At 37.2% G+C, this 26,657-nt stretch overlaps 1 protein-coding gene across 4 annotated transcripts in view; it reads right to left on the bottom strand.

Moving 5' to 3' along the window:
- The window catches only part of DPYD (dihydropyrimidine dehydrogenase), a 344,443-nt gene that overhangs the window by 154,490 nt on the left and 163,296 nt on the right, over positions 1–26,657 (bottom strand). For all 4 annotated transcript variants that reach the window (XM_064428159.1, XM_064428158.1, XM_064428160.1 and 1 more), the window contains 5 exons: positions 25,396–25,503; positions 22,140–22,309; positions 20,298–20,508; positions 12,539–12,723; positions 4,825–5,040 (listed from right to left, as the gene is read on the bottom strand). In XM_064428159.1, coding sequence (XP_064284229.1) covers positions 4,825–5,040; positions 12,539–12,723; positions 20,298–20,508; positions 22,140–22,309; positions 25,396–25,503 — 890 coding nt within the window. The remainder of the gene's footprint in view (positions 1–4,824; positions 5,041–12,538; positions 12,724–20,297; positions 20,509–22,139; positions 22,310–25,395; positions 25,504–26,657) is intronic.

The raw sequence follows: 26,657 nt of genomic DNA, 5'->3' as shown, positions 1-26,657 counted from the left end.
TATGCTGTAATATCATACAAAAATATACATTTTGTAATACAGATTCACTTCTGTGAAATAGTAATGTTATGGAAAACAATGCATCATTGTACTATGATTTTTTAGCACCTTCAATTATGAAGCAAGGTGCACACAGTGCAAATGTACAGAGAGAGAACTAGCTGCAGCCTGAATATGTATATTGTAATAACAGCACATAGAAATGCAATATATACTGGGCAAATTAATTAATTCTCTGCCAGCAATCATTTTTATTTAGAAATTGTTCTGAAAAAACTATTGTAAAATCTACATCTGTAAACTGCATAAACATATATTATGGCTAGAAAGTTTCCTCCGCTATGGTTTAGTTCAGATTTAATCTAGTTTTAATTGCAGCTTTGTTTTTAAAATCATCCACGGAACTTGCTCCATATGTAATGAAAAAAATTAAAGATTAAAAATGAAGTTAGTCTGCATGTTGATTTCTGCTGGTTCTCATAATAAAGGCAACTGTTTCTGCATTATTGAAAGCGACAGCATCACAAATCAATGCATGTCACAACAAAATAAAGACAGATGTATCTGATTAATCAGAATTAAATTTTAGAAGTGAAGGAAGCATCTAAAAATCAAAGCAAACATTTCTGCTAACCCAGTTGTTTTTTCATCTTTCTAAACAGCCTGTACAATGCAGTGAGAGAACAACAAAGCCTGAATTCAGCTGATAAACCCCTAATTTCTGCTATAAATTCCTCACTGTGGTAGTGAATGTAGCATAGGGATGTTCACACCTCATGTAACATTTGACTTATTTTGATACAATGTTTATACAAACTTTCTGATTTCCGGTTTTAATACAATTTTTGTGTTCTAAACAATATTCACTAAGAAATTCTTAGTAAATAAACCAGCTCACTATAACACATCTCCTAAAACCCTCCCACTCACAGTTATGTGTCTAATTAATGCAGTATGTGTCATTCTGCGTGTAGTTTTCTGTTCATCTAAGCTCTAAAAGAGGTAATAATTGGTATCCATTTATTGTGGACTATATGATATGCAGCTCCCCCATTTCCCTTCAATACCTTGCAAACAGAATTTACAAATAACGTTGCTGCATACAGTTATCTGAACAAGACAGAAATACTATTTGAACCAACAGAGCAATGAGCTATTGATCCTGCAGTCAAAAAGGGAAGACATGAATGTAGAAAAACGTGTGTGAAGAGACACTTCTATTTTGCTACCATTTGTCTTTCTAGTGATTGTCCATTTCAAAAGCAGTTATTCCCTTTTCTGGAAGAAATCAAATTAGTTGATACTAAAGCAGCTGTGCAAAGACATTTAATTCAATAAATAAAATTCTACTAGTCACCATCTCCCTCCCAGATACCTTCAGACACATACAGGTACGATCCCCTGTGATTAATATTTACCCTACACTATAATATCCAGCACCTTCTAAAGTATGTAGACAGCAGTATATTTCAAAGTATAAATACCCTGAAGGAATTTCAGCTATTTCTTACATTAGCTTTTTTGTAGGTTTCAACAATAGTACAGTAGTATGCAAGAACAAACTTTGCTGAATCATTCCCAGTTGAAATGCTTACCCTACAAACAGAAAATGCTACAAAGGTTGTCATGAAGACAATTATGAGCAAGGTATGTGGGTGTTTAAAAAGGGAGTGAGCACGGCACCAAACTGCTCTCTGTGCTATCTCCCTGTGGGCAGCATGCAAAGCTTTCAAGGTGAGGCCAAGACACAGGAGGATTAGAAAGAATAGGGGAGAAAATTATGGTCCAAAGGCTGAACTCCAGCACTGTTACCCATCAGCTCCTCTGTACAAGGCAGCACATGGGCTGCAGGGATCCCTGGCCTTGTGTTTTAAAAGAGCTTTCTGTGCTAGATGAATGAAAAGAGAAAAGAAGTAACTCATATGAAATAAATGCTGTGTTTTACAAGAATCACAGCTCTCCAGCCTGACTCCTTTTTTATCTCTGTCCTTAGGTTTTCTTTCTTCCAAGATTTATCATGCTTTTCTCTCTGACCTTATTCCATCACACTGTAGTTAATGCATGGAAATTTGTGATTTGTATATGCTTTTCACCTCCTATATGTCACTCATATTTAGCCAGCATCAGTCCCTTTTGCTGAAGTGCCAAAGAATGCCCATGGTAAGCAGGGAATTCACTGGTTTCCCCTACCAGTGTCTGAACACAGTGGCAAATTCAGTCATTGGTTCTGGAAAAGGGAGAATTTCTGCTGCTGCTAAGTTCCCCATGGCCACAGAGGCAGGTTTTGGTTGGCAAATCAGAAGGAAGCCCATCAGTTAAGTCTTACCAGGACAGATAAAATGAGGAGACAAGGGAAGAACACAGAATCCTACGTGTACCACATACAATCAAGGCTGAAGTGGAAAAGCTTCAGCTGCCAAAAACTGTGTCTAGCAAGCTCTCTCCCTTCCCAGAAGCTCTTCCACTCTTGGGAACTGTACTGTCTGGGGAGCTGCTCCCCCTCCTCCCACCAGCTCCGCAGGCTTAGATCAGGAAATCTTTGCTCTTGATCCTGCTGTGTAGTTTGCTTTGACTAGCTGACAGGGCAGGACAGCTCAGTCTGAAATCCCCACTTTTGGTACCACAGCCCAAGACAGCATTCTGCTCCCTGCTGAAAACTGTACAAGATTTATCTCTACATAATCAGAAGCTAAATTAGCAAAAAAGTCAGCACATTATGGCAATCTATAATATTTCAAACTCTCTACCCACAACTTGTTCTAGCATTAAGTCAACAAGACCAGTCTTTCCATAATACTCAGTTCATATAAGAACTGCTGTACCCTACTGAGCTTTTCTTCCCATTTGAACTGATTATTTTTGAAGTATTAAGTACCATGTTACTCTGATAAATAAAAGCAATTTCACTTCTGCAGCACCTCTCAGCCAAGCATCTCAAATCATGCCACAAATACACCTGTGGGAAGTGCAGTACTAGGAAGAACACAATAATAGAAAAACTAGGCAGCACTTGGGCGGGACACAGTTCTACTAGACACAACATGAGTCAATACCAGAATATTAGAAGGAAGCTTAAGCAGAAATAACAATCACTGAACTAGAATTCACTAGATAACACTTTTCTGAACTTACTAACTTAAAAAATACCTGCAATATATTATTGCAACAAATACTTTAAAAACACTTGAAAGCTCTTTATCTGAGTCACACCTCCAGAGCATGGCATCCAGTGGAACACTTCACAGTCGCCATTTCAGAAATGACTCAGAGTCTGCTGCTTAGTATAGCACCAACATCACTTCCTACAACATGCATGTCTTTCCTCCTGAACTCCCACCCAAGCTGGAACTCAGCCTGTGTCTGTTTAGCTCTCGAGATGCACAGTAATCAACGTGCAGTCTGGCAGGACTGCCAGCATACCAGCAATAAAACTGATAAAAAAATAAGTCTCAGTACTTGCTATGGGTTGGCTGTAGCCTAGGCACTGAATAATTACAGCTGATGGTATGTTATACATGTAAGTCAGTTGTAAACATACTTGTATGACTTATGTCCTAAAAAGTGTTTTAATAAGAAGCACTGGGAAGTAGATTGGAATCTCCACTGCAATCCAGATGAACACTTACTTCCTCAGGGCTACCTCAGGTGTAAGAGACAGAAGGATCCAGCCTTACATATTTTACAGTATCCTGCAGCAATACAGCATTTTGTTCTTGACCTTCCCCATACCAGAGGGGCACCCAATACAGTTAATTCACCTATGATACTTACCCATGGAAAGGTGGAAGAGAAACAAAGAGAAACAAATCCACCTTCTCTATTCTGCTCCATCCATCAGTACCTATATCAGTACCTATATTCGATATCCTTCCTCTGAACCAAGAATAAAAGGCCCTTGTATCCAAATTAAATTCAAAAGCTTGCTTCAGACCACACTACTCTATGTTACTGGTTAACAATACATTGCCATCACTCACACTGTTACTCAGGCCTATGTTCAAGGATTCACCTTTTCTTCCTCTCTCCACAAGTCTAACTATATCTACATCTCAGCTCAAAACCTGTTTCTTTTCTCTGTGATCTGTTTATCAAAGCTGTTATTTTCTTTCACTGTCCAAACTTCTTGTTCAGTCCCACTTCACCATTTTGAATGTAGCAAGAAGTTGCAATTCTCCTGAATTCAAACCAGCAATTACACACATAAAACTATACAAAATGCTTTTTTTTAAGGTGCCACACTGAGCCATAGGCTTCAAGACTTAATTCTAACTCCTTCCTTCTCCACTACATGTTACTGAAGGTTGATGTCACTGTGTTCTCCTCTCCATAGGCTTGGTTTTATCCTGCCTCAATCTTTCTCTTCCACTTCCCACCCAGCCTCCCCCTTGCAGCCACATGATCACACTGCAACTGCGCCTCCAGTTCAATGGCTTATCTTGGCAGCCTCTGGCACAGAATCCGCCCTTCATGAGTTATGTGACAAAGCTGTTACTCATTCCCTGTACATTCTGATCCTTCACAGAAACATTTTCACTGCAGTATTTAAAAAAACCCTATTTTTTCACTTAATAGTTGACTAATATTAGAAGCTGGGGCAATATAAGGGAAGAATGGAACAACAAACATAAAACCAGAAATTGTGTCATTGCACTGTGGAAAGCTCACAGGCTAGTTGAGCTATACAATGCATCACAACCATTCCCTGCTATTTTATGCTAGTTGGATGTAACATTCCCCAAAGATTCATATTTTTCAATTATACAAAGATATGGTTATATGCAAAATACACATAAAATATTAAAAAATATTGAAATATTTCCTCACCTTATCCAGGGAGAATGTCTTAGTGACAGCAAAGCCCCATCCAGCTTCAAATGCTCTTCGAATCATTGAAGAACTAGTAGTAGGGGTTGCACTGGCAAGGCCAAAAGGATTGGGAAACTTCAGTCCAGCCATTTCTACACTGATATCCACTAAATCTATAGGAGTATAGAAGAGAGGTAGTTCTGGAACTGTAGAAACTGCAACACCATATAAGGACTGTAAAAAAACAAACAAACAACAACATTAAACCACTGAATATTTTTTATGATCTATTTTTATACAATTTATTATTAATCCTTATAAGAGAATAATTAATATATAATAACACAAAGTTTAAGTACTCTATTTTGCATTCAGACTTGCAATTCAGCAAAACATACAAACACTCACCTATGTAACATCTTCAGCCCAAACAGTCTTCATGCTGAAATACTATGCTATGCCAGAAATAACACTGACAGTAACAAAAATAATGAAGAAAAAGTTACTTTACATCCTGTACTGATAAGCCTGGTTAAGTCCAAAGGTTTGTTCAGCCTTTCTGAAGAGCCATCTCTATTCCCTACAACAGTCAGTAATAGTGAGATTGAAAAAACCCAGGGTATGCAGACAGACCATTTCCAGCTCTCTTCTAAGGTGCCAATCTATAAAAAGTGTAAGAAATGTGAAAAATGATGGAAAGCATCACGTGGAGGATCACTCAGCCCTAACTCTATGTATTCTGAACCTTTTTCCCCCACTTTGAAATATTTTTATACAGCCTACACAATGGTGTACCTATGCAAAACTAATGTTGGGTTTATACTTAATTGTAGTAGTATGAATATACTTCAAGACTGAAAAAAGTTAGTGTCTGATTGCCATCAAAAACATCATACACATTATGGCTGTGCCACCACAGTGACTTTTGTTTTCATTTGAAAGGGTCTTTTCTCTGAAGAGTGAGTGAAAAGCATTGAATGTATATGTTATATCTAATAATAAAAAAATTGCAGAGGGAAAAGTTTTTTCCATGTATGGATATTGAACAGCTGTGGTGGGTGGAATTTAAATCTTTGTTCAAGGAAATGGTTGACTCAATAAGATCACAAAGAAACAAAGCAGGAACTTCTAATACAGAGAAGCTCTACACTGTCTGTGTTCCTAGTAAGTCACAACTAAGAGCACAGCAATTTCTTCTGTCTTTAAAAAGACGACTTTTTTCAGCAGGACAAAAAGAACTAGTACTTGATGTTTGGAGAAGACTTTCTGTAGCAGACTAAAAGCCTCAGCCACTTAGGAATTGCTGCCTTTTGGGGTTTTGATTTTTCTTAAGGAACTTATTTAATCATTTTTTACCCATGAAAACTAAAAAAGCACAGATGGGATGAGGAGTTTTTCAGGGTTTTTCGTGCCTTTTGTTTCCTAGGCTGGTTTAGAACCTGAGAGTTCATGCCTGTTTTGTTTTGGGATTGTGTGGATTCCCCTCACACTATTCTGACCCCAGATCTTTGACTCTTCAGACAAAGAGGATACATTTTGGGGCCAAATTTTATGATGGCTTAAAAGCACTGAAAGTAGTGGAATTGTCCTAGTCTGAATGATGTGAACCTGAATGGGTCCCTAATGGTGGACATTTTGAGAAAAGCTAATTTCTAAAGACCCATAACACTTGGGATCAAACTGGCTTCAGTATCATGACCTCTCTCAGCTGGAGGTCAGTGCAGTTACACTTCATAAAAAGCCAAATATGCCCCATTTCTTCCTGAGTGTTGCATTCTTATTGTAAAGGTTTTGTACCTTCTTGGTGATTTCTCATGGGCAGCTCCTCACAGCACTGACTCCTTCTCTGCACAGCCAGCAAACTCCATCCAACTTCTCAACCAGCCAACCTAATCTTTTACAATACCCGCCCTAATTGGATCAAGCTGTGGCCTATTAAGGGCAGGACTGTTCCTAATTCTTGATAATTAACACAGCTGTAACTCCTTAGGGTGAGTTACCTTCATCACTGTCTCTATTTTCCTACATTCCACCCATCTGAGTGCTCACTGCTTCCTCCATGTCATACCCCACAGGGCTAGTTTTCTACACCAGGAGAATCTGATTTCTTCCAAAACCAAACAGCCTGGCATTCTACATCTGAAAAGCTTTTGTTAACTGGCAAATAGAAAAAAGAGAAGGAAAAATGAATTTTGTATTTTGAATTTGTATTTTTATCTTTTTATTACTTTGGGTTTGATTTCATCCTTTTAACTTTTTTTTGTTTGTTTTTCTTAACTAATATTTCAACTGCAAAATGTTGTTTGCAATGCCAAACCAGAAAGTCCTGGATCATACAATCCAAATTAAAGCATTTTTTAAATGCTAGCACTTTTGTTTCCTACATATCTGAAAATGGGGAAATCCACTGAAATCAACACTGATATACTAAACTCTTACCAAAAAATCTTTGATTTTCATTCTTACAGAATGGTGTCTAAGACTTAAGGAAAATTCTTTGGTCAACTCCACTCTTTGCGCACATGTGAGCAATAAATCCAATTTTCTACTTTGAATTAATTTGCTATTCAGAATCGTTCAAATGTTCTCTGTGAATACATTTCAGTCTGAGGATTGATCACAAACAATTCACAGCTTATGCAACTGTAAATATAATTTGCTATAGATAAATAGGCAGAGAGTGCTAAATATGAAGCTGAAGTTCCATTGTACTGTTTCTTTGCCCAAGCAGGACAATTAAATCTCTAAAAGTTGTTCTCACCTAAAATGAACGCTACTTGAAAGTGATTCTTAGCGACCTTTCTGTGGTAAAATAGAAAATATATCCTGTACAAGACAAAAAAAAAGCACCAAAGCAGTGAAAGACTTCTGAAGCACATGGCTGAAAATAACCCATGTAGGAATAGGCCTTGCCTCCTGCATGCCGTCATTCAAACCAGTCTAAAGCCACTTCCCAAACTATATACAGGGGGCCCATTTCTCCTGCCTTACTTCCCTTCCAAAGAGCAGAACCACAAAGAACTGCACCCACGTGCACACAGGCCCCACAATATGTGCCTAATGGTTTGTTAATGATGGAGTGACCCAAGCAGAGGTGGCAGGGGGAGAAATATGAAAGGAATGAACCAAGTATCTAAAAGCACACAGGAGCAGGATGCAGCTGAAGGTTCAGTAGTCAGTGGCAATCTTTGGAGATCTCCCTCCTTCCTATCGCTTCCTTTTTGACTCAATTTTTTTGCCTTTTTTTTTTCTTTGAGCACAATGCCTATAAAATAAATATATTTTATAAGCCCTGATGCATTGTTTTCTACAAAGCAAAATTTTTGCCAAACAAAAATGGTATATAGCTTCCTGAAAGTGAAATCATCTTTATAATGAAGGATTTCCCTGACATTGCACAAACAAATAGGAGAAGAAAGCCTGCAGGCAAGAGTTTATTTATAATAACTCTTCTCTTGATTTTCAGAAGTAGAGGACAAAAAGTGTGGTCCATTCTTCCTCTTAATTTGATGCCAACCAGCTGAGCTACCAATATTGCAGGTACTTCTTGCAATCATGACAATTTTTTGGAGACTGGAACAGGGTGGTGAAAAATCCCCAGCACATTGCAAGCAAGGGCTACTTCACCCTAAACAGGGTAAAGGACTGGCCTGAAGGCAAAAGCACATGAGCTGCAGTGCAGGGCTGAGAGCCAGGAACTCAGCTTTAGACCTGATGCAATTTCTGACATTAATTTTCTTTAGATGGAGAAAATTCCTAACCAGAGTGATATGGTCTAACTACATTTTCTTTAACAAAGATAGACTGTGAAAGCAAGTAGTTGTATTACTGTTATTTTTCACAGAGAGCTTTCTCCACAAGTCCCAGTGCCTGGAAGAGTTTTCCCGAATACTTCCATCTTACTCTGGCTTTCTCCATTTTGAAGTCTGATCTTAAAACATGTATTTTCTTCCTTGCTTCTGCTATCCTCTCTCCGTTAATTAACTTTGTGGTAAATATGTATATATTATTTCACACAATCTCTGAATGGTTGTGGTTGGAAGAATGCATCTTGCCCAGCACCCTTGCTACAGCAGGTTTGTTCAAGGCTCTGTCCACTTTGACAGAGATTTTCTAAGCTCCTTTTTGGCTTTCTCTTTCTGTAACAGATATATTGCTTATTCAAAGGCCAGCAACTAAATTACCAGGCTTCCTGAACCTGCCTTTAATTCACCTTTTTTGCAAATGGTGCTTTATTGCTGCCTGCCAGTGTTTCATACGTTGTTCTAGCTAAACAAAGAAACATTCATTTTTTTCCTGCAGCTATCCTGAAAAGAAACAGACAACGTAACTAATGGCTTCAAATCCAAGCTTCCTGGGAACCTCTCAATTCTGGTATTGATTATGAAATAATGTATATTCATGCTCAATAATGTATAATGCATGCTCAAGGAATAAATGAGAATGGTTGATCTTGATAAAGTATCAACACTATACTCTTCAGAGACAAAGCCCATATATTTTCTGACAGCATAGGTAAAGAAAAAATAGAAAATATACAATTGCAGTTCAAAATAACATTGTGATGTGCTCAAAATTCATCTTGAATAATGTCTTAGTGAAGTGCAATTTATATCAGTTGGGATCTAGGCCACTATTCTCTAAATGTATCATGTACATTTCAGTCTAGGAAAAATATAAAAGAAACTTCCACAGTGGAAGGTTACAAAAAAGAAGAAAACAGATTTAAATAAATGAAAATTTACTGTGATTTAGGAAAAAAAAGTCACTTTTAAAGAGTAAGTTTAGTGAGAAGAAGATGGCAGCTTGGCTGACATATATGGGAAAATAGCCCACAGGTAAGTGCATGAATGAAGCAGGAGTGAAGCATTAGGACTGGATAGTCATCCGAGATGCAAATACTGGAACTGCTTTTGCTCTCAAGATAGGCATAGAAAATTAAAAGTTAGTCCTGCAATAATTGTGAGCTATCCTGAATATAACTATTAAACTATTAAATCCATTTCCTGATCAAAAAGAAATTAATGGTAACTGAGGCCTAGAAGAGAACAACAGCCTACATTTCATCTGCACAGGATCATAAAGTCACCGTTGGACAAAAGTGAAGGCTTACAATCCCCAAACTAAACAAATCACTAAGATTATTTAATTGAAATTTTTATGTCATTCATGGAATAACAAAAGAAGGTTGAATTGTGAGAAAATGTGAGTAGTAGTGAGAAAATGTGAGTAGTAGAAAGTTGCATGAATTGGGCCGATCTGTTTGGATCTCTAAAGAGTTGCAAGGAATGGTTCTAGGAAGACTGTATTTCCTAACAGGTTCTACTACAGCAATCCTTAGTTAGGCTTTGACCGGTCATGTTTATAGAAATTAACCTGACACAGCTGCAGGCAACAATTTTTGAGATGAACCTATGCCTCATATAGTGGGAGGAATATGTTAAGAGGCAGGAGATATTTAGGCAACTAATGATGGAAAGTTTCCAGCATAAGAGCAGCCAAGAAGCTTCTGTAAATAACTCTCAGTATTGAACATAAGGCATTTCTGCTGAAGAGTCCTGGAGTCTGGATCTCACGCCTGACTTGACCACGTGCCAGAGCTTGCAGTGACTGGAGTTTCAGGGCACATATCAGCCCCATCTGTTCGCTTAGCCTTTTGCCTGGAGTAGGTTGGGATACAAGCAGCGTGCTGTTCAGACACTGCATTCTGCAAGTAGTCAGGATGGTGGGTTTGAGTTACACTCTTTGACATTGTCTTGAACTAGTTGAGAAGTCCTATGGAATAGTTTTATTTTGATGAAGGCTGACTGCATCATTTATACATCCTGGTGCTGAGATAGTCGGTGATTTTGGAAATGGCTACCTACTCCTTAACTGAAACCTAGACAGTATCAATGCATTTATTTAAAATTTGATGCATACTTGATTCAGACATGCAGTTCACAGGATGGTTGCCTGCTTTAAAATCACAGCAGAGAGAAAGTAAGGTGGTGTGCAAGGGTATTTTTTCATTTGCTTTTGGAAGTTTCCAGAATACAGCTCAGCTGTGAAGTGAGTGCATGCGCACGCACACGAGCACAAAGGCAGGCACACGTGCACACACCTGTCCCTGTAAACGGCAGGGTAATACAATCCTTTTCTTATCCTTCTCTAAACAACTTCTTTAAAAACAAACTCCTCCACTCACTAAAATTTCTATCGGCCCCAAACACTGGTGAAGTAAATTGCCAAATTACAGCATTTTGCACCACAGCAACCAGATTTTACAAGGGCTGCACATCCAAATAAATGCCCTTGGGCAACCCATTCATCTAACAGCTGGAAAGGTGACACTTGACATTTGGAAACTTTCCTGTGAAGATTGCTGTAAGGCTTTCCCATTAGCTTCCTGGTGAGACTGTAAGGTTGAATAAGCTGCCTTGAAACCTGCAAAGGGTAACAGAAATGCTCTAATATCACAAGTCTGCTTGATTTAAAATTCTAATTCTCAAGCCATGACTATTCAGATTTTTTTCAAAGTATTAAATACATTCCAGAGGGGAAAAATTAAAAAAAGCTTTGTGGAGGAAGCAACATCATAAAGGAGGGTTGTCTGTATTTCTAAGAGGTTGAATAAGGAGACAAAAAGGAGGAGATACCTACTCTCCCCTACCACAGTTACCCAAAATCACTGTGCATTGAGAAATTAAGCAAGCAGGTCAGGGATTAAAGATGTTTCACACTCAGCATTTTCAGAGGGTATAAGAAGGCAGGACACAAACAGTGCTTTAGAACAAGTGCGAAAAAATATGCACAGATACTAACAACAAGCTTTCAGCTGAAGTATTTTTAGGAAGTGAAATCAGACCCCAACAGCATGAAATTGCACAAACATGCAATCAGAGAGGCTTTGAGCAGATGGATGGGGGAGAAAGACATTGAGCTGTTACAGTCCCAACTTCAGTTGTTCAAATCTCTTTATGTGGGAGAATGAATCATGTATCATGTTTCTTAAAAGTTCCCTGCACTACGAACACACTTTTTGTCAGTTGGTTCTCCAGGCTGTGTCTCTGTCTCGGGAGGTTTTTATTCAGCTCCTCTAGACTTTGTGCTCATCTACTAGGAAAATTAGAGCAGAGTCAGCAACATGCAAGGAGAACCAAGGGAGACGTGGTTACCGGATTTTTCAAGTGTGTACATATTACATTTCTCAGGTAAATTCTCCTTTGCATTATTTTGCCTTTGTGGATTTAATGCTTAGTTTCTGTCAAGCGCTTGTATCCAGTTTATCAGTCTCATCAGAGCAAACTTGGGTTCCAGTGTAGATAACCTGAGCATTTCGTAAACCGTTAGTAAACTAAAAATGTCTTCCCCAGGTAAAAACATTGGCAGTAGTTACTTTTTACTTTATGCATTACTGGAAGATTTTTATTTTTAATACTTATGGAGCTCACTCCTTTTCCCCAATTACCCAATTAGGACTTCGCTCACAGTGTCTGTTGTGCAGGGAGGCTTACAACCCTTGAGTGGAATTCAGAGCTGGGGCCAAGAAAATGTTACTTGAATTTTAGTGATAAGATCATGTAAGACTCTAATATGTGATCCAAGATACATGAATATGTAACGTTCAAATCACCAGACAATCTAGGTATTATTTCTCAAAATTTGAATCAAAGTGACAATGAAATTATTTATTGAAGTATCAAAAAGCAGATAAAACTGGGAAAGAGAAAAATACTTTTGAAGAAGTTACCTGGATGTATCTGTGCATGTACCAGGAAGCTTGCTTGCCATCATTCACAGATTCCACTGTAGTGTTGGCGAGACCACCAACGTCACCCCCTGCAAACACCCAGGGCTCACTTGTTTGCATCGTTTCTGGGTCTACTTCAGGGAGACCCCATCTGTTAAACTTGATAGGTGCCATGGCCTCTCTGACTGTAATCAAATAAATGACAAATATGTTAATAAAAGAAAGAAAAAACTGTTGCTAAAATCTGTCAAATGTATGCTGATAACAATAAGAAAATTTAATGCTGAGAAAGATATCTCTCATCAAAGTGAAAGCTGTCCTGACTTAATATTCAAACTCAGAACATCCTGGAAGAAAGGCTCACTTCAAAACTTGTTACACATATTAACAATAAAACCACAATCAAAATTAAATGGTTAGAAGAAGACAACATATTTTGTATCTTTTCACTACAATTTCTTAATTTTTTTGGAATGTGCATTAAGATATCTTAATATTTTTCATACTGCTAGAAAACAGCACGTATAGGCATTTTGCACATGAAATATTGTCCTCTAAATAAGGTAGATGTGAAAAAAAATTTATACTGCATAGCATTATATAAAGGTCATTAAATGCACATAAATGCTCAGAAGAATATTCTGTTAATATTTTTTAAATTACTATATTCACAAGGCACTTCAAAGTAGCTTCATTAAGAGAATAATCTTTTCAATAAATATTTTTAGCAAATTTTGATGGCATCTATCAAAATGGGGGGGCTATATAGCTTTGTCTGCAATCACCAAACATGCTTCAATAAAATGCAGTTTAAAATTGCAATGTCCCTCAGGGACATACCACTGGCAGATGCAGATTGCCAAGGTCAATTAAACTGATGTAGTTGCACTGTCATAAATGTAAAAGAGAAATCTGCCAGTTTAAGATGAAGATTTCTCCAACACAAAGGGCAGAGTCATGGCATTGTCCCAGCACACACCTCAGTACAGAGCAAGCTTCAAACACAGCTTTCCCACACATCACAGTGATGAGATTTTCATCCAAGGCTCTGTCTCTCCTTTCACCTCCAAATCATATATTTGAAGTGTATTTCAAAGTGGATGCTATGTATAATCAGGGGCAAAAATATTAAACAGGAAGCAAGGCACAAACATTGTCACCTATTTGTCCCACCTACACTCTCCTCCTCAACCTTGGCATTTACAAACAATCATATCCAGAGAACTGAAATTCAAAGGAATTTTTTTCAACTTGTTCAGAAGCCTGAGTCAGAGAAGACAGTTCTAAACTAAAACCTTGTAGCAGATTTTCTATCAGAAGTATTTAATTTATCTGCAAGACCTATTGCCTGCACAGTCTCTCCCACCTGGCATATACATGTGGCTTAAGTTGACAAAAATAACATTTGGGTAGCAACAAACTCAAAAACTTAAGAAATGATGTCCTGTAAAAGTATCTAAATTACTGAAAGATCACATGGAACACAACCCTCAGACTGAGACATTTTTCATCTGGAAAATGAGGGGTTTGGTTTGTTTGGGTTTGGGCTTTTTCTGTTTGTGTGGGTTTTTTTAAAGGAAAGAGTTGGCTGATAGCAGTTTTATCAAAAATCCTTCAGAAATCAATACATTAACTTTCTCTTTGTGCCTCACACTGTCTGTACTTCAAGAAAGCTTTTGATCATCTTATATTTGTCATATATAACTTATTGCATGCAGTGGCACCATCTCAGCATGTGGTCTAGACGGCTTTCACAAGTTAAATATGTACAGGCTTGTAAAGACATGTTTGGAAAAAACCAGAGGAAAACTTGGTACTGCAGGATTTGGTAGTGGGGATTTAATAGCTGACTTCTGTCCGAGACAGGACTGAGCCACAGTAAAGGTGGCTGAAGACAACATGCTGTCGAAAATGTAGTTTTTCAAAAGAAATTATGTAAAACTGGGAGTTCTGACTACTTATTTCATCTTGTGGAAAAATAGGGTATTACTTCTGTTATCCTGTATCTATTACATTTCTCAAATCTCTTTGAATTGCTTTGTTCTAAAATAGCTGTCTGGACATAATTATACCAAAAGCTTTTTGAGTGTGAAGAATGCCCAACATATCTTCACCTGAAACATCTCTCCAGGCCTGGGGATTTGTCTGCCTGATCCATATTTTTAAAATCGAGAAAGAACATTTCCCTGGTGGCAAGGATGACATGGTATCCAACTGCTATTTATTTCTTTCTTATAATCTCCAAGATTTAGGTTATATAAAAAAGAGCATGGTTCAAAAGCATTTTCTATAAGAGCTCCTTAAATCCTCACAGTTTGGATCTGATGCTTGGTGCAGCTGGGAGGCTGAAGGGAGCACCTCCCAGACCACCTGCACAAAGCAGGGGAGAACTTTTGTCTCCTTCTCTGCCCCTGCAAGGGTGAGAGAGAGCTTAAGAGCTAAATGTGAGCTTGAATTATTGGCTCTCTGAATGGGTTTTTGACACTGAACAACAAGCAAACCAGATATTTAATGTCTGCTGCATGATTTGGGACAGAGGTAAAAATAATCTTTAAAAACCTTCACCCTCTCAGTTTCAGTCTTCAAAGTTTAAAACTAACATATATTTTCTCTTGAAAATTCAAATTACAATCCTGTCTTTGTGCTGCCATTTCCTCCCCAGCCTAGTGAGATATTATATATAATTTGAAAAGATCCTTCTGGATGAAAGACAATATACAATTTAATTCTTCTACCGCTATCAAGTGATGCTAACACAACACCAAACAAAAGGACAGTGCTGAATATATTTTCCAAATTCACTATATTCACAGAGCAAACAAACACAAATGGAAACACAGCAGCAAATTATAGCATTTGCAAAAACAATATTAAAATATAAGTGAATACAGAAAAAATATTTTAATTAACGAAACAAATCAAATGGAAAAGATTCCTCAAATAAAGCTTTAAAAGTGAGTCTCTGTGTGACTGCCATGACTAATTATGCATCTATGTAATGTGTGTTCAATTTGGGCTTATTTAAATAGCAGAAATGCTCATTAGCTGCAGTATATCTGTGAAGCTTCAATAAACAGTTTAATGGTTTTTATGTTAAACCAATTTGGTAAGTTCCTATAATTTTAGCTTTAGTAGCTCATTAATGTTATTTTTGATATCCATCTTACAGAATTCCTTTAAAGTGAATAGTAACATTACTTCTGAAAAATACAAACATACAGTAACTTTCTTAATTTGAAATGTATAACTACAGCTGTCACATGCTTTAACAGATTAACTGGTGACACTGCCCAGTCTAAATGCCCAGCAAATGAAGAAAGGCACAACCATGCTTTCAACCTTCTCTACCTCACTACTGTCCTGAACAGCACTAAAAAGTGATTTGACATGGATAAAGCTGGGTCCAGTTACAGTGGGAGAGGGTCCTGCTGCAGGCTGCTCTCGACTTTGTTTGCTGTCACCAGCAAGCAGAAGTGTCTGACATGCATCAACTCAAAGAGCAGAATTTCTGCCCTAAGTAAACAGGGCTTTAGAAATCATCATGAAGCCCTTTTTGATACTGGGAATGGGTAATGATTCCAGAGCATGGAACTGCTGCACCCAAACTCATTCAGTAAACCTATTTGAGGAGGAAAACCCTATTCCAAATGACTCAGCAGGAAAACTCCTATCTATTTCAATAGGAATCTTCTGAATGTATATGAATTTCAGTTTTCTACAACAATTTTTTTACAACTCTGGTGTCTCAAAGCCTGTTGGGGCAGGCAGATGCTGTGCTAGCAGGCAGATGCCAGGGCATTCCCAGCTGTGGTATCACAGCCTCCCCTCCACTCTTTCATTACATAGTCAAGGCTTCAGTGCTCTGAGGTCAAAGTTACCCAGCTGTCTGAGCAGGCTCTATGAAGAAACTCAACAATCCTTTCCAGTTCTAGAACTTCTGGTTTCTGTGCCATTTGGATTTTGATCAAAGGAAAACTAAAATCTTTTTCTTATGAGATCAGAGCTCTGCAAACCTTTTTCCTTTGTTCCCTATCAAACACTTCCCAAACTGTAGACACAAAAATTAACTATGAGTAGGTTAAAGTATAAAATTGTAAACAAATTGGGAAAAGTTATCTTTACTGTATGTTGGACTACTCTAGGGAAGCAGTAAACCTAGGGTTGGCTGGTGCAGTTTCCAAGAAAGATGACAGTTGTACTAAGTAAAAGCAAAATATCTGAAAGTTGTGACTGATTCCTGGAATGATGAAATAAAATTTTGCCCTTCAGTCAATCATGCAATAGCTAGCTACTACCAACATTTTCATAAAATGGTAGTTCATAAAACATATTTTGGTTCACAAATAACTTACTAGTTCTGGGACTTTTTACAAAGGTGGTGCTTGGATTTTGCTTGGGTATTTTTTAATTTCTATTTTCTGCTGTTCCAAGAAAATAAAACAGACATTATCATGCTAAGATAAGATTCAGTGTTCTGGTTACATGTGAATTCTTCCTCTTTACTGCTGCCTGCTAAACAGTGTCAAACTAAACTCAGGTTGTCAGTCCCCTATCCTGGCTTAGTCCTTTGCTCTGCACTGAATTTTGTAGTGCATTTTGAGCACTATTTTCCATACTTTCTCCATGGTTCTCATTGCAAATTCAAGAAAATAAATCTGAACAAAGGCATTTGTTACAAAATTTTGCATTGTATTGTATAAAGTATTGTTCCCTTTGCTTGTCAGAAGGATTAGAAAAGGGTTATTCAAGGTTCAAATTTAAAACCAATGGGACTGGTGTTAAGTAGGATGCAGAGGCTGAACACAGTGTGAGGGAGCACACAGAATTGCAAGTGTACATGTTGGGTAGCTGCAATTAGGAATGGTGACAGAAGATACTTCAGTAATTCACTGAGCACACTGTAAGCCTTAAAAATAACAAACTAAGCAAAAAAACAATAACCAAAGGAAAAGTACAAAATTCCTCTTACAGCTCTTTGTTTTTGTGGGTCAGTTACAACGCCTTGAAGGCTCTGGTAAGCTTTGCAGTTAAAATAAAGCAGCTTGAGCTTGCAAAAAAATTTTTCTTCAAGAAAAGCAAAAAAATTTTCTTACTCCATCTGCAGTAGTTGGATTTGAACAATTTGTTGGGCTGGATTTTTACTGGTTTTAGTAAAATGGTAACATTCTTGAAATAGTCTAGAAGGCAACTGCCCTGTTTCATCTATAAGCAACTCAGGAGCATAAAATGGAACTAGGAGCAAATTTTTTTAAGTGATGCACTTATATGATTCCCAACAGGAGGATGAATACCCACTAGAACTGTTGCTTAAAAACACCATCAGCATTTTATTTTAACAAAACAAAAAAGATTAAATACCTATTGTGAATACATGGAATGTCAGTTGCAAATTTAATACTTACCATGCAAGAATAGGAAACATCTTGTTGAGGATAATAGACCAGAAAAAACTTTCTAACCTATGAGCTATTTCTGCTCAGTCACCCACACACTTATGGCTTCTTATAAAACTTTCCAATGTGAGCATCAAGGCTGCCCTGAACACTTTGTTGAACTGGGGCTAAATCTAATTTTAATCTCTCCGGTTTTGACAGTATTTTCTTTATTCTTTTATCAGTAGAACCAGCTTTTACAGGATATAACCTGCTATCTTAGCCCATACCAATACTGCATTTCAGTTCCCCGAGGTGCCTTATGAATTAGGTCAATTGATAGAGCTCTTTGTATGAGCAGCAATTAACATGTTTATTCAACCTGCACCTGAGTCACCCAGTCACAGAATAATTGAGACCAGAAGGGCCCTCTGGAGGTTCCATTCCCTTCCAAGTTAGATCAAGTTCCAAGTCAAATCAGTTTGCTCATTGCATTGTCCAGTTTTGAGTATGTCAAGTACTTTCATCTCCTTCTTTTGATGGGGAATACCTGAATATTTTAATCTCTTGAATACAGAAGTGTACTTCATTTAGAAAAACCAATCAACTACAAAAACAAAAAAACCACAACAAAACACTAAGAAATGTTTTGGTGGCTTTTTTTTTCTTTTTCATTTATTTTTGTTATGTACACTGAAGTGGTCTGGAGTTTGGTTCTAATCCAGCTCAATGGTGAAAAGCAAATTTTACTTTCATTAAGACCGCTTAAAAAAAAAAGAAAATACTTAAAACCAACTGAAATGGCAAGCTCAAAACAAGCACTTTATGCACTCAAGTCTTAGTTTCTTTTCACTTTCACAACATCCAAAACAAATGACTTGCATTTTTCCTTTTTATTGATTGCTCTTCTAACAGCAGTTTCACCCAAAATACAGCATGAAACTGAGGTGTTTTGCTCACCCCCAAAGTAAATGACTATGCTCTCATGATCAACTCACTGCGTGACTGTTCCCCTCCCATTTTATGTTCCTATTTAAAAACCTCTCAACAATTAATTTAGACTGTGAATGTGCCCTAGGAAATACAAGAATGGCACAGTACTATGGCACAATACTTACTGGCTGCTTAGCACAGTAAGTTCAATCTTTTAATTGAGATAATTTTTAACGTGGGAGAAAACAGAATCACTCCTGTATCATGGGGTCTTATGAATCACAACAAAATATATTGATTGAATAGGTTAATATTGATTTACATGAGATTCTAGAAACCCTTCCAAAAAACCTAAACACGGGGTTTTAAAAGCAAAATTGCCAACAAAACCAACAAAATTTGCCAAAATTCTCAGTTGATCTTCAGAGTACTTAATGAATCTCTTAAAAAAACTGCTTAAATCTTCTTCTTCTTGTGTCCTGGAGGTTACACTGAGCCCTGAAATATGACCCACACAAATGACAGTCTTTCCACAGCAATACAGCTCCAAGAAAAATGGCAGTCTGTTCTCTCCTGTGCCCTGTAGAACAGGAGGCAGCAGCAGGCCAGCAGGCAGCCCTGAGTAATGAGCTGGGAGCTCACTGCAAGAAACTGCCCCAAAGTATTAGTGGCACACACAAATAGGATTGCTTCATGTATTCACTTCACATGGTCCTCAAAATACCAGGCTGATCCCTCTTTTTACTGTAGCAGAGGGTTTAGACTCTTCTCCTGGCCTCAGGGTTGTTTACCATTCTATACAACTGGATGTAGAGCAGGGAGTGCTGAGTACATCATTCAGGTTCAGAGCCTGCTCACATCACTTAGGATTTATCATTTTACTTGATTGCAAAGATTCACAAAAGTACATTACACTGAGACATTATTTTTTAAGACTAAACCTTGTAAAGTGCAACTAAGAAATATTGTGTAAGAGAGAAGTCTCAGTTCTCGTGTATATGCACAAGAAATAACTAATACCCAGACCAGCTGAACCAGAATAATGAATGTTTCAATGCCTGTTTAATTTGCAAAGTTAAAAAAAAAGATATTTCAGAGATCAGATCAGTTCAGCTTAAAGATGTAACATAATGAGTTTCTCTAGAGTTAATTAATGAGACCAGAAGAAATTCCCAAGAGTTTCTTTGAGATCCCACTTGTACTGAGACGAAAAATATACGCTGAGGAACTGTACTTCAATGGTGAGTTCCAGCTCTATCCAGCAATATGCAGAGAACTGCTTAGTTACCTGACCCCCAAGTCTTTTTCTAAAAGGTGTACCTGAAGGACAAACTACTCTAAGGGGACCAGCAGCCACAAGCTGAGTAACCTCCACAAGACCCATCTGACAAAACTGTTAAAGGACAGGACATGCAGCTAAAAGAGCAATCTGCATCTGCCTTAGTCAGGGTTACCTTTATCGTCACTTAAAACGGAGCCGAAGGCACTGATCACCACATTGGCTTTCAGGCGGACAACCTGATCCTCATCTTCTTTCCAGCTTCCATCGCTGTCTTGCTCAGTTCGAACAAATTCCATAGCAACAATTTGTCCACCTTTAAGAACAACTTTCCGAGGAGAGAGGAAAGGCAGAAATTCACACTTCTCTTCTTTTGCAAGTTCCATCTGTAGAGTAGAAGCAGTAAAATATATAACTTTAACATGCTGCATTTTCATGCTGCAAAAAAATCCCAAACAAACCATACAGAAAACAGTTTTTGATTCAAGACATTACCATGGATTCTACTATAGCAAAAATCAGCCATGTCCACTATGCAGACAGTCATCTTACTGTCAGCTTCAGAGCCTCTTGTGCCATCAAATCAAGCAGTGGCAGTAAGTAAGCTTTTAAGGAAAATATTTCTCCAATATATTTTCTTATGTTTTCATTGCTTTGAATACATTTAACTTCTTTTAGGGTAAAATATTTCTTTTAAATATCCGTGTGTTTCAAGAAGTGACATAGTATTAACTTAGTCCATGCCCTGATTTGTGTTTATTATGATTTTAAGATTTTATTAAATGCTGACTACTGTATACAAGGAACAGTTTTCTGAGTGACAATCCAGACTTAAGGATCTTCTGCTGTGGTAAAATTGCTTAAGTCAATCATCTTCAGAATTTTACTGTCTCTATTTAGACAACTTCTTTGAACATGTAATATCTTACCTGACATGATTCTATCATGGCCATTAGTAAATGAAGCTACTTTTATTTTACTGTTTTCAAGGCCTACTGCATGATTGGATGAATAGAAACTTTTTGGACAACTTTTAGAAATTTATCAGGCTTCTATGAAAGATTTTGGTTCAGATTTTAGAAAGAATCTGAAAAGCACATGAGTCTGTTCAATGGCTTCAGTAATCTCATGGTGTCTGAAACATGACTGAAGTGCAACAGAAGTAAATCATGCACCAAGAAATCCTCTAATACTTTCTTTGCAGCTCCATTTCCCTTCTGGAAGATCTAAGGTGCCCACATTCTTGAAACAGACAGCAAAACTACCATAAATCTCATTATAAAGATGCATTAGATGGTGTGCTATTGTGAAGTATATAAAAGGATAATGTACCAAATAAATGAAAACAGAAAAGGACCACCAAAATAAAAAAAAAATCTGAAAAAACCTCCTGTAGTGCACATAAATTGAGGAAGAAGAATAATTTCAAAATGTGCAGATGACCTAATAAATGCCAAAGTACAAAGCCAAACCAAAAAGTAAGTGGAATGCTGAAATATGTGATAGATCGCATTGCTTCACTGTCATTGGCAGTGATTCAAAGCCAAAAATCACTGTAAGTAATTTTTTCACCAGAAAGAATGGAAAGGTGAGAAAACAAGAAAGCCTTTTATAGGCTCACAAGGCAATGTCAGAATCACTGAGATTCCCTAAACAACAGCCAGAAGGTATCATTATAAGATCTAACCATGATCTGAAGAGTTACCTACAATACTCTAATGGATGCTTGACTCCAACATTGAGAATTTTAGTTCATTTCCTAACTTGCAAGAAATTCTAACCTCTGCTTGCAAATACATCTCTCTGTCTTGTCAGGAAACAGATACAACAGTGGAAAATTATTTAAATACAGAGTATACAAAGTGAGCCTCAGATCTTTAATAAACATTCCTACATTTTAAGAGCTTTTTATAAACAAAACCTTTAGAAAGATGTCTGCTAAGTACCTATAGCACGCTTCCAGGCCACATAGAAATACCTAACATGCCTTCTCAGAAATGCTGCTATTCAATTTTACCTCTTCTGGGACAGCCCTGATATGAGTGAATCCCTTCCTGAAGACCACGAAGACGCGACGGGCTCCGCAGCGCAGAGCAGATGTTGCACAGTCAAAAGCAGTGTCTCCTGCCCCGAGTACAATCACAGTTCCATGGATTGGTGGCAACGGAGAGTTACAAGCACACATCCCTGAAAGATAAAAGGAAAACCCCATTTTCAAGTAGAGAAACCATTTCTGCATGACAGCTCAAAAGGTACTTGTACTCAAAGCAGTGTAAAATTGCATCTTACAGTTTCCAAGCATGGAGTGTTACTATCAAATTATTCTGCTCCACTGAAAGACAGTTTTATTCCCCCTTTTAAGATATGCTCATCTACATAATTTCATAGTCAGTACTCTAAGCAGCTGCATCTTTCTATTGAGAGAGAATTCAAATGACAACATGTTTGTAGGATTGTGGGTCATGTCAGATTGAAACTAGAATTGTGAGATCTTTTTATTCAAAAAGTAAGTTTCTCTCTCATCAGATTCATTATCCTCCCAGCTAAAAAAAAAAAAAAGAAAAAGACAAAACCAAACCGAAACAATAACAACAATGAAACAAAATAGAACAAAACAACAACAAAAAAAGATGACCAGTTGTTGTCAGTTATAGTTTTGTGTAATACTATATCAACATCAGTCCCTTCAGATTTCTATATAGCACTGACACTCTTCTGGTGGTGACATGATTCTCTGAGGCTATTCATCACCTGAACATGAGGAAAAAGAATATTGTTACAGTAATTCCTAGTTCTTCTGCTGGAAGAAAATGTTTAATCTACAGTAGTTTTCTATAAATCATTTGAAAAAAGTTACATAGAGAAAATGACAATATTATGTGTTTATCAGTACAGCTTGTATTTAATGATTCAAGAAGAAGAAAGAAACAGTTAAGTAAAACTGAACTTTGTCTGTTCCCTGGATGAGACTGCACTTTATCACATGTTTGAGTACAACCAACTGTTGGTTAGGCAAATGGTTATAACTTGAAAAATATTGACATAAATAATACAAAGCCATATTCTTACTAAGTCCAGGACAGTTCCAGTCAGGAGACACTAAGAATTTACCTATTGTGCTTTAACTCAAGTATCCTACTATAGCAGATTTTCACATGGAATTGTGGAACACAAGTATTATTGAAGTAAACAATCCTTTTCATTTAGACATATAAGCAGAGTGAGAAACAGCATCCTAATACACCTATTCTCTCTCCACTTGAAAAATGCTTAATGTATGACAAATGCTATAATTTCCCCCTGCCCATGTATGTGGTGTCACATTGACTATTTATTTAATAGGATTCTTGGGCTAAAATTCTCTCTAAACTTTTCTCATTTATTTTTAGTGAACTTAATACTCCATACAAATTGAGCGGTGGAAAAAGCAGAAGTGAAGCAGGGGGCTGGCAGCTCAGAGTGCCATCAGAGTGTGAGTCTAGACGAGATCAGTCAGAGCAGCCTGCTTTGCTCTTGGGAACACACTCCTGAGGTAAATTCACAGCTATGTATTTGCAAGAGGAAACCCTTTTGGAGGGAAGTGTATTAACAAGTGGCATTCAGAATTAATAAGCAGGCAGAATATGTATTTTACCATGAATAAGTCTATTATGTCTATTATTTAGATAACTGTCACAGTGAAAAAGGAGGATAGAGGAGGATGTAGTACATGTATATTTTATTTTATAATTTCATGCCTTAAAGAGCAAAAGGTGGCTATAGCTACAGACAGACACTAGGAAAATTAAGCAAAAGAGACCATGTTAATTAACAGACAACACCAAAGAGCTATCTATTACTGTCAATCAGAAAAGGTTAGTTCTTCTAAGTTCATCCTTTTCCCATTGTAGACTTAATATAAAAAAACCTCATATTATCACATATGCTAGCTAATCAAGAGGGCTACTTTGCATTATTTTGAAATATGTGGAGCACAGTATACAGATCCTCATGCAGGCAGGTGACTTACAGTACACAGCTGCTACATATCTCCTTGGAACTCTGCAAAGTATTTTTAGTCACATTGTTTCAAGAGAGTCTTGTTTTGCAGAATTTACTTTTCCTTTGTTAATCTACAAATGTGTTGCACTGCATATTCTCAATCTGTTTTATTTTTAAACATCTCTGTCTTCAAAAAGAAAACCCAAAAGCTCGCCTTTTTCTCCCAAATCATTTAAGATTACTTTGAGCTTAAGAAAACAGACAGTAATAAGCATTTGATGGAAACAGCAAAGAGATGGCACAGATGGGATGCAGAATTTCACTTCTGAAATATTTTGCATCAAATGGGGTAATAAATGTTACTTTTATAAGCAGAATAATGTCCCATAGAATATATATTTTTCAAAATTGTTTAAGAAAAGTGTACTAAATAAATAGGCAATCCTATACGATGCTAAAAAATCAGTTTGTAGACAAAACAAGTTATTTAAGCCAGATGTAAAATACCACATTCTGTCCCAATTAAAAAAACCACAAAAACTGTACATTAATTTCTTTTTTGTCTGAGGAATCTAGACCAAGAAGAAATGTGGCATAGAAATCACATATTTGGGGCTTAAGAATTCATATTCAGGGACACTGAAAGCATCTGTACTCCTTAGGGAGCAAATGCAGCTATCTCTGAGCTCAAAGAAAGATGTGAAACCATAAAACAAGACTATATTTGGTGCCTATGAACTGAGCACTTTCTTATTAACTCCTGTCATACTCCTGGTGACATCAGTCTTATACTGCAAGTTCGTTGGGTAAAGAACTAGTGCTGATTTAAATGTGTCTGTAAAACCTGTAGCACATGACTTGGGATCAAGTAAAATAATTTATCAACAATCTACAAGTCAGCTGCTTATGTAAGTCAGAAACACCTTTTTTAATATCAGATTTTTTCAAACCATCTTATATATACTATTTTTATCATGATAGTTCATTCAAAGGGGAAGCTTATGTCATCTTTTGACTATAATTCAAAATAACAAATATAACTTATTAGGGGAAATTATTTGCCATAAGTTTAGATTTGTCTACATGATTATTCAGTTTATAATCTCTGGGACTAACTTTCCTGACCCTGCTCCTGAGGTTGCCACTAACCAAGAGAAAACCATGTCCCAGACATATTCAGTAGAAGGTACTTTGTGACTGGATGTGCTGCTTTGTAGCCAGACACTTTGATATAACAATAACTGCTAATGACTTATTGAATGTGATTACAACAGGAACACAGTGCCACACACCTGGTTTACTTGCCATTGCTACCAAAGGTAAGAAGTCTTTAGATGTGTAGAATCCTTGATTCATTCTCAGCCCTTGGAATATACTGTCTCTGTTTGGTTCTGGCAAACCTGAAACAGATATTTTATGGCACATAAGAATTACACAGGAAATTTTAGCAACCAACATATATTTTGAATTACACACATGTTCTCAAAAACATCATCCACACAAGCACGTTCACAAACCCTTAGTTGTTTCCAAAATAATATTGCAAATGATCACATTTGTAGTCTGCAGCTTACATAACTCGTGATTGTTTAATAGCACAGGCACTTGAAAAACAGGTACTTGTGTAACTTATAACAAGACAAATGCAGGAGAAGGGATTAGAGAGAACAGGGTGCAAAAGCAGATAATACAAATGAGGCAGTAACAAACAGCTTAACTGATGAGGGGAGCAGGACAAATGGCAGTGCTGTAGGTCTGATCTGTATTTACATGCCAGCATTTTTTTTTTTTGCTATTCTTGATTATTTTCTCAAAACCTTGAAGTCCTGATTGGCTGACATTTATTCCGAGTTATCAAAAACACACATTTAGACAGAATCCATAGGATACAGACAAGGATTTACTTCACAATTATTAATAGCAACAAATACCTTTCAGTTAAAAGAAAGCAGCAAAAAGCATCTTCCAATTACCAAAGAACATCATCTCATTTGGGTGTGAATGGTTGGACAGCACCAAAAGCTAGCCCAGCTGACACCAGTTAAGCAATTTCATTCATGCAAATTCAATCAGGGTATGTTCAACACGCTCAACTTTCATATTTACATCTAAAACCCCATAATATTATCAAAAGTAAGCTAATTAGTAATTACATATTGAAATGGAGTAAATGTCAACAATTTTTGTAAGCAAACATACTAGCACTGAGGCATCCTCAAAGCAAGCAGGAAGAACAGGAGCATAAAAAGCAATCTGCATCCCCTCCATTCTCAGGCATGGGTGGCAGCAGACTAATATTGCTCCTCTTTGAGACACATTGGTCTGGAAAAGCCTAACAACACAACTGTAGCGTCTAGAATAATGCAGAATTGCATGTTGAGGAGCACTTTACCAAACAGGGAAGGTTTGGGGTCTTTTTCTATTAATTAAGCAACAAAAATCTGTCTCACTGCAGCATATGACCAGAACTACCTAATGAGAAAACTTAGTAGTTTTTCATGAGTTACCCGTATGAAGGAAGTTTTTTGAACCTGTAGAACTCTGAATGAAGTTA

Source organism: Passer domesticus, chromosome 7 (genome assembly GCF_036417665.1).
Source record: "Passer domesticus isolate bPasDom1 chromosome 7, bPasDom1.hap1, whole genome shotgun sequence".
Lineage (NCBI taxonomy): Eukaryota > Metazoa > Chordata > Aves > Passeriformes > Passeridae > Passer > Passer domesticus.
This window is presented reverse-complemented; position numbering and strand designations above follow the sequence as displayed.